The sequence below is a fragment of the Carcharodon carcharias genome (assembly GCF_017639515.1).
Source record: "Carcharodon carcharias isolate sCarCar2 chromosome 37 unlocalized genomic scaffold, sCarCar2.pri SUPER_37_unloc_1, whole genome shotgun sequence".
Taxonomy (NCBI): domain Eukaryota; kingdom Metazoa; phylum Chordata; class Chondrichthyes; order Lamniformes; family Lamnidae; genus Carcharodon; species Carcharodon carcharias.
Genome location: NW_024470758.1, coordinates 3,214,069 through 3,223,581, shown reverse-complemented (window position 1 = coordinate 3,223,581; position 9,513 = coordinate 3,214,069). Strand labels below are relative to the sequence as shown.

The following is a 9,513-nucleotide window of genomic DNA, read 5'->3' as shown; positions in this document are numbered from 1 at the left end:
GGAATCCAGTGACCCCCCCCCCCCCAACTTGGCTTTTGAACAACTGAAGATGACTCTCACTGGTGTGATTGACAGCTGTCCCTCATTTTACCCATCGGGGTCTCCCCAGTATAGGATTGTGTTATGCCCATTGCCGTGGGAACTGTGGTCTCAAGGACCTGAAATGGAAATGTTGCACACTATGTGTGTCCACTGGATTTCCGCAGCGCAATTTGAGCAAAGCCACAACCCAGGCGATAAGGGAGCTGGATACGCGGCTCCAGGCAGCTGGGATGTGGAGCTAAAGCCGGGAATGTGGCAACAAGGCTATTGTCCCAGTGAGTGGCTGATCAAATCAAACAACATGTTCCTGTGGTTGTTCCTAATAGGCGGAGTACAGACCGTACACAACCAGCCTGCACTTGCAAAACCCAAAACAAAGTGTTTACTCTTAGATGTGATTCCGTGATTGGACAGCACTTGCTGAACAATCCCAAGTGTGCTAATAGCTACACTAACAACCCCCAATTTAAGATAATCATGCTTACTTACACTTGCTAGAAGTACAGGGACCCGTCCTCTGCAAACAAAAGGAGTATGTTCAAACCTTGCGCCTTTTTTTGAATTACTCCCCGATTTTGGCGAGCCTATAGTTCCCTGTTGCTTTCTCCATGGCAACACCTCGGCCAATCAGAGTTGAATGGCCAACCAATCGGCACACTTTTCTCCTGTAGTATAAATTGTGTTTGTTTGAAATTTGGCATTCTTGTGTTTGTCCAGATGAGCACACGATGAAAAATTTCATCAACGCGTCTCTCTTTTCGGCAATACTGGCGACATTGAACAGGTTCCAGGCACACTCGATCTCTACTGTGATTGAATTTTATTGATCCAGGAACAATAGACTTTGCACAAATATTTGATCTTTCTACAGCAATCCTCCCACAGAGAGAAGCATCACAGGCCTCAGTAAAGGGTGAATGGTACAAGGGTTGATTAACAGTCACGCACGATGTTCAGTGACAAATGCAGTATAAAGTAACTGAGTCACAGTGGAATAGAGTAGAGGAGATCTGTCCCGGAGTCACGTTACAGTCTGGGGGCACCAGGTTTATCTAATCCTAGCTCAATGTGATGTTGCCAAATGAGACAACAGATCATTTCCACCCAGAGATCTGGGCTCCGCCTTTTAAAGTATCAGGTGTCAGTCACAGCTCAAGCTGGTATCACTCCCTCACCACCACCCCCCCAACCCCCTCTCCGAGGTCATGGGTTCGAGCCCATAATCCAGGCCTGACACTCCCGGTGCAGTACAGAGAGAGTGCGGCACTGTCAGAGGGACCATCTTTCAAGATGAGACATTAAACCAATGTCCCCTTTTGCCCCATGGCCACTGTTGGAAGAGAAGCAGTAGAGGGGGAGGAGGGGAGGGGAACTCTCCCTGGGGCCAATATTTATTTATCCCTCAACCAACATCACTAAAAACACATGATCTGGTCATTACCACACTGTTGTTTGTGGGATCTTGCTGTGCGCAGATTGGCTGCCGTGCTCCCTACATTACAACAGTGACTACGCTTCAATAAGTACTTCATTGGTTGCAAGGTAGCCTGGGACATCTCAAGGCTGTGAAAGGTGCTATAAAAATGAAAGTCTTTGAGGATCCTGGGCTCCAGTACAGTCAGAAATGCCCTGTTGTGGGGGGGGGGGGGGTCATTGGGGGGCAGTTGCGTGGAGGTCCTCAGTATCGGGACAGTCGACACATGTCACAGGAGCAGGACTTGGCCGTGAAGATCTCGATCTCTTCTCTCCTGGGGCCGCAGAACAGCCTGACTCTCACCTGGAAGACAAAGGAATCCATCCTGTCAGAGCCATCATTCGAGCAGAGGGGAGAGCGAGAGGTGGGGAGGTAGAGACGGAGGGGGGGGAGGAGGAATGAGAGAGAAAGGGCGGCGAGTGATAGAACAGTGGAGACAGAGAGAGATAGAGACAGAGTCAGCGGGATGAGGATGGTTTGGACGTGTTATAAGGTTTGACCGTGGCTACCTTCTGCATCTTGCGAATGATGCAGCACTGTGATACAGAGGTGATGTTGTGTTTGAAGCCACTCGCCATCAGCACCGAATATTTGGAGGGGAAAGCGCTGGATTCGCAGTAACCCACACAGGCCTGGATCAGCTGAGACCCCCGGCACGTACCCCGCTGGTCGCTCTTGATGGTCACATTAAAAGCTGAAAAGGAGCAGAGCGGAGACTCGGTCAACAGAGATGCAGCTCACTTACCCTGTCAGCACCCTGCACAGGAATTGGGTCCCTCTCAACCATTTCCCCCACACCCTCCCACCACAGCCCCCAACTCCTTCCTCGCCAACATTTGTTTGCTGGAGATACAGAATTCAATGGACCTGAAGCCAAGTTTGCCAGTTCAGCCAGGGGGTAATGTCTCATAACAGATCCCTTCAGCACCCAGGATCTGTTTTTAACAATGCTATCCCCCCCAGGAGGGAGGGCAGGGTGCCTGTTCCTATCTGTAGATGTGTCACCTCCCCCTGGATGAAGTCTGCCAAGGTTGGTTAAGACACTCACTCAAAGCTGAACTTACACCAGAGGCTGGAGGATATTTCAAACCTCAGTTATTCCTGTCACTTTGTCCTTTTCGCTCCTGACTCAGCCTCGCCTGTCAACACCAGTTTTCTCCCTGTCCCTGCCTCTCCCTGTGTCTGTTTTTCTCTCACACACACACTTTCATCATGTCTGTTGCTCTGTGTCTGTCCCTGATTCTCCCTGTAGCACTCTCAGTGCGTATCTTTCTGGCTCCCTCTGTCTCTCTTGATGTCTGTCTCTTTCCCTCTCCCTCACTCTCAGTACTTGTCCTTCAAAATGTCTCCCCCACTTCAACTCATTGTGTTTGTGTCTCTCTCTGTTTCTCTCCCTCCTCTTGCTCTCTCTCTGTCTCTCTCTCCCTCCTCTCTCTCTCTCTCTCTCTCTCTCTGTCTCTGGCTCTCTCTCTCTCTCCTCCTCTCTCTCTCTCTCTGTCCCACTCCCTTCTCTCTCTCTCAGTCTCTTTCTCTCTCTTTCTCTCTCGCTGTCTTTCTCTTGCTCTCTCTGTCTTTCACCCTCCTCTCTCTCTGTCTTCCTCTTTCTCTCTCTCTTTCTCTTTCTCTCTCTCACTCTCCCTCCTCTCTCTCTCTGTCTGGTTCTCCCTCTGTGTCTGTCTCTCTTTCTCTCCCTGTCTCTCTCTATCCCACTCTCTCCTCTCTCTCTCTCAGCCTCTCTCTGTGTCTCTGTCTCTCTTTGTCAGTTTTTTTCTCTCTCTGTCTCCCTCACTCCTTCTCTTGGAATTCCCCACTCCATCTCTCCCTGACCCTACTTACGGTAAAGGTGACAGCCAGGCTCTGGCTCCGCAGGGTCGGGACTCAAACTCACTGAGACCAGCAGCAGCACCAGGATCAGTCCGGATATGCTCAGATCCTGGAGTCCCGACATCTCAGAATCCCTGAGTGACAAAAAACACTGAAAGGTCAGAATGATTCACAACCTGAAGAGAGAACACAGGCTGAGAATAAACCCGGGACAGAAACTGAGAATAAACCCAGGACAGAGACTTAGAATAAATCCGGGACGCAGACTGAGAATAAACCCGGGACAGACTGAGAATAAACCCAGTACAGATTGAGAATAAACCCAGGACACAGACTGAGAATAAACCAGAGACTGAGAATAAACCCGAGACAGAGACTGAGAATAAACCAGAGACTGAGAATAAATCCGAGACAGAGACTGAGAATAAGCCCAGGACAGACTGAGAATAAACCCAGGACAGACTGAGAATAAACCCGGGATGCAGACTGAGAATAAACCCGGGACAGACTGAGAATAAACCCAGTACAGATTGAGAATAAACCCAGGACACAGACTGAGAATAAACCCGAGACAGAGACTGAGAATAAACCAGAGACTGAGAATAAATCCGAGACAGAGACTGAGAATAAACCTGGGACAGATTGAGAATAAACCCGGGACGCAGACTGAAAATAAACCCGAGACAGAGACTGAGAATAAACTCGGGACAGACTGAGAATTAACCCAGAACAGACTGAGAATAAACCCAGGACAGACTGAGAATAATCCTGGGACACAGACTGAGAATAAACCCGGGACACAGACTGAGAATAAACCCAGGACAGGCTGAGAATAAACCCGGGACACAGACTGAGAATAAACCTGAGACAGACTGAGAATAAACCCGGGACAGACTGAGAATAAACCCGGTAAAGACAGAATAAACCCCGTTCGCAGACTGAGAATAAACCCGGAACAGACTGAGAATAAACCCAGGACACAGTCTGATAATAAACCCAGGACAGACTGAGAATAAACCCAGGACACAGACTGAGAATAAACCCGGGACACAGACTGAGAATAAACCCGGGACAGAGACAGAGAATAAACCCGGGACACGGACTGAGAATAAACCCAGGACAGACTGAGAATAAACCCAGGACAGACTGAGAATAAACCCAGGACATACTGAAAATAAACCCGGGACGCAGACTGAGAATAAACGCGAGACACAGACTGAGAATAAATTCGAGACACAGACTGAGAATAAACCCGGGACAGACTAAGAATAAATCCAGGACGCAGACTGAGAATAAACCCGGGACGCAGACTGAAAATAAACCCGGGACAGATTGAGAATAAACCCGAGACAGAGACTGAGAATAAACCTAGGACAGACTGAGAATAAACCCAGGACAGACTGAGAATAAACCCGGGACGTAGACTAAAAATAAACCCGAGACAGACTGAGAATAAACCCGAGACAGACTGAGAATAAACCCAGGACAGACTGAGAATAAACCCGAGACAGACTGAGAATAAACCCAGGACAGACTGAGAATAAACCCGGGACAGACTGAGAATAAACCCGAGACAGACTGAGAATAAACCCGGGACACAGACTGAGAATAAACCCGGGACAGACTGAGAATAAACCCGGGACAGACTGAGAATAAACCCAGGACAGACTGAGAATAAATCTAGGACAGACTGAGAATAAACCCGGGACAGACTGAGAATAAACCCAGTACAGACTGAGAATAAACCCGGGACAGACTGAGAATAAACCCAGTACAGACTGAGAATAAACCCGGGACAGATTGAGAATAAACCCGGACACAGATTTGAGACTAAATCCGGAATGACCGACAATTCTCGATGTGAATCGCAATGAATTTCGAGTAAAGTTTGCTCACCTCTGCAACTGATCAATCTTTTGTTCTCTCTCTCTCTCTCTCTCTAACCCTGTCTGTGCTGCTGAGATAAATCCCAGATAAAGTACTTCAGGAGCACTCCACACCCCCAGCCTCCTTGAACCTATCAGAAATGGTCCATTCAGCCCCCGTCCAGTTAGAACATTCCACTTAGGTTTTTATTAAACATTGTGTTTCTCCTTTGAAGTTAGCGGGTGGTGCGTTATATGTCGAACTGTTGACAGCTTGAGGTTTATGAGACTAAAACCTGTGCTAGTCTGGTGACCATCCCAAGGTGTTGTTCCTGGTCACTCACCAGCACACGAGGAGCACTCGAATGTTTTACTGGAACTGAATTTTCAGGGCAGTTACCGGTAATGATAAGGGTTCCCCCACCCCGCCTGGCAGTGGTGATGATGTGTGAAGAGTTCACTCAGGGAGTCTGAGTTGCTGTAACAACATATACTTATTCCATACAGGTTGTGGTTGGGAGTTCCAGTCGCACTTAACGCTATGTGGCTGATCAGGGACCTCTCTCGCTCTCACTGCCCGACACTGGTGCCTGTTGGAAAAAATTGGTACCACTATGTTCAAGCCTTCCTGAGCCATTAAGGGCTGGGGTACGACTGGAACTCAGAGACAGCGGCACTAGCCACTGTGTCACAAGACCCCACTCCCCCCACCCCACCCAATAATTGCAGTATCGACTGCCTATTTTCACTGGCAGGAGGTAACCAGGGCACACACATTTAAGATTGTTAATATTATCCTTTCACAGGATGTGGGCGTCGCTGGCTGGGCCCAGCATTTATTGCCCATCCCTGATTGCCCCTTGAGAAGGTGGTGGCGAGCCGCCTTCTTGAGCCGCTGCAGTCCCTGTGGTGTAGGTACACCCACCGTGCTGTTAGGGAGGGAGTTCCAGGATTTTGACCCAGTAACAGTGAAGGAACAGCCAATATATTTCCAAGTCAGGATGATGAGTGACTTGGAGGGGAACTTCCAGGTGGTGGTGTTCCCGTGTGTTTTCCAGATGGTAGTGGTTGTGGGTTTGGAAGGTGCTGTCTAAAGGGCCTTGGTGAGTTGCTGCAGTGCATTTTGTAGATGGTACACACACTGCTGACCCTGTGTGTCATTAGTGGAGGGAGTGGATGTTGAAGGTGGTGAATAGGGTGCCGCTCAAGTGGGCTGCTTTGTCCTGGATGGTGTCGAGATTCTTGAGTGTTGTTGGAACTGCACTCATCCAGGCAAGTGGGGAGTATTCCATCACACAGATATAAAAGCAAAAGACTGTGGATGCTGGAAATCCAGTGAATGCTTGCGGACAGACCGAAGGTGTTCTGCAAAGCAGTCACCCAGTCTGCGTTTGGAAACACAGCATTACCCAGACCTCGCTGTCGCTTGCCATTTCAACACTCCACCCTGCTCTCTTGCCCACATGTCTGTCCTTGTCTTGCTGCATTGTTCCAGTGAAGCTTAACGCAAACTAACAGCACCTCATCTTCCGACTAGGCACTTTACAGCCTTCCGGACTGAATATTGAGTTCAACAATTTTAGATCTTGAACTCCCTCCTCCATCCCTACCCCTTTCCGATTTTCCCCCTCCTTTTTGTTTTTTCCAATAATTTATAGAGATTTTTCTTTTCCCACCTATTTCAAATATTTTTAAATGTATTTCCACCCATTGTTTATCTCTATCTTTTATGCCCTTTTAGTATTATTTCACTCCACCCCCACTAGGGCTATCTGTACCTTGTCTGTCCTGCTTTCTACCGTTAATTAGCACATTCCTTTAGATAATATCACCACCTTCAACACCTCTTTGTCCTTTTGTCTGTGACAACTTTTGGTTATCTCCTCCTATCACGGTCTGCTTGTCCTAACAACACCTCCACCCCCGCACCCCCCCCCCCACCCCCCCACCGCCCCCCAACCAACCAGCTTATATTTCACCCCTTTCCTATTTTTACTTAGTTCTGTTGTAGGGTCATGAGGACTCGAAACGTCAGTTGTGCTCTCCTCCACCGATGCTGCCAGACCTGCTGAGTTTTTCCAGGTATTTCTGTTTCTGTTTTTGCTTATAATTCTATCACACTCCTGACTTACAGGCTTTGGGGAGCCGGGAGGTGAGTTACTCACCCCAGGGCTCCTAGCCTCTGACCTGCTCTTGTAGCCCTGGCAAAACTGGAGTCAATGGGAATCAGGGGGTAAACTCTCCGCTGGTTGGAGTCATACCCAGCACAAAGGAAGATGGTTGTGGTTGTTGGAGGTCAGTCATCTCAGCTCCAGGACATCACTGCAGGAGTTCCTCAGGGTAGTGCCCTCGGCCCAACCACCTTCAGCTGCTTCATCGATGACCTTCCTTCCATCATAAGGTCAGAAGTGGGGATGTTCGCTGATGATTGCACAATGTTCAGCACCATTCACGACTCCTCAGATACTGAAGCAGTCCATGTCCAAATGCTGCAAGACTAGGACAATATCCAGGCTTGGGCTGACATGTGGCAAGTAACATTCACGCCACACAAGTGTCAGGCAATGACCATCTCCAACAAGAGAGAATCTAACCATCACCCCTTGATGTTCAATGGCATTACCATCACTGAATCCACCACTATCAACAACATGGGGGGTTACCATTGACCAGAAACTGAACTGGACCAGCCATATGGTTAGATTATCTCTTATGATGGAAGGAAGGTCGTTGATGAAGCAGCTGAAGATGGTTGGGTTGAGGACACTACCCTGAGTAACTCCTGCAATGATGTCCTGGAGCTGAGATGATTGATCTCCAACAACCACAACCATCTTCCTTTGTGTTAGGTATGACCCCAACCAGCGGAGAGTTTTCCCCTGATTCCCATCAACTCCAATTTTGCCAGGGCTCCTTGAGGTCACATTTGGTCAAATTGATGTCAAGGGCAGTCACTCTCACCTTACCTCAGGAATTCAGCTCCTTTGTCCATGTTTGAACCAAGGCTGTAATGAGGTCAGGAGCTGAGTGGCTCTGGCAGAACCCAAACTGGGTGTCAGTGAGCAGGTTATTATTAAGTGCCGCTTGATAACACTTTCGATGACATCTCCATCACTTTCCTGATGATCGAGAGTCAATCAATGGGGCAGTAACTGGCCGGGTTGGATTTGTCCTGCTTTTTGTGGACAGGACATATCTGGGCAATTTTCCACATTGCTGGGTAGATGCCAGTGTTGTAGCTGTACTGGAACTGCTTAGCTAGGGGGCACAGTTGGTTCTGGGGCACAAGTCTTCAGTACTATTGCTGGAATGTTGTCAGGGCCTATAACCTTTGCAGTTTCCAGTGCTTTCAGCCATTTCTTAATGTCACATGGAGTGAATCAAATTGGCTGAAGACTGACATCTGTGATGCTGGGGACCTCCGGAGGAGGCTGCAATGGATGATCCACTCGGCACTTCTGGCTGAAGATTGTTTTGAATGCTTCAGCCTTATCTTTTGCACTGATGTGCTGGGCTCCTCCATCATTGTGGATGGGGATATTTGTGGAGCCTCCTCCTCCAGTGAGGTGTTTAATTGTCCACCACCATTCACAACTGGATGTGGCAGGACTGCAGAGCTTAGATCTGATCCGCTGGTTGTGGCATCACTTATCTCTATTACTGGCTGCTTATGCTGTTTGGCACGCAAATTGTCCTGTGTTGTAGCTTCACCCGGTTGACACCTCATTTTTAGGCATGCCCTCCTGCACTCTTCATTGAACCAGGGTTGATAGCTTGGCTTGGCAGTAATGGTAGAGTGGGGGATATGCAGGGCCATGTGGTTATGGATTGCAGTTAATTCTGCTGCTGCTGATGGCTCATTGTGCCTTATGGGTGTCCAGTTGCTAAATCTGTTCAAAACCTATTCCATTTACCACATTGTTAGTGTCACACAACACAATGCAGAGTATCCTCAGTGTGAAAGCGGGACTATGTCTCCACAAGGACTCTGCAGTGGTCACTCTGACCAATACTGACATGGACAGATGCATCTGCAATAGGTAGATTGATGAGGACGAGGTCAAATACACTTATCTTCTAGTTGGTTCCATCTGCCAGAGACCCAGTCTGGACACTATGTTGTTCAGAACTCCACCAGCTCGGTCAGTAGCGGTGTACTGATTCATCAACTGGGTGGGACAGGGCATTAGGTGGTAATCAGTGGGAGATTTCCTTGCCCATGTTTGACCTGATGCCATGAGACTTCATGGGGTCCAGAGTAAGTGTTGAGGACTCCCAGGGCAACTCACTCCCAACTGGATACCACTG

At 48.6% G+C, this 9,513-nt stretch overlaps 1 protein-coding gene across 1 annotated transcript; it reads right to left on the bottom strand.

Moving 5' to 3' along the window:
• Positions 1-847: 847 nt before the first annotated feature.
• Positions 848-5,323, bottom strand: gpha2 (glycoprotein hormone subunit alpha 2). Its single transcript, XM_041181919.1, has 4 exons — positions 5,237-5,323; positions 3,353-3,474; positions 2,026-2,210; positions 848-1,819 (listed from the first exon to the last, which is right to left on the bottom strand). Exons 2-4 carry the CDS (start codon positions 3,462-3,464, stop codon positions 1,721-1,723), a joined length of 396 nt encoding a protein of 131 aa, XP_041037853.1. The 5' UTR covers positions 3,465-3,474; positions 5,237-5,323; the 3' UTR covers positions 848-1,720.
• Positions 5,324-9,513: the final 4,190 nt, after the last annotated feature.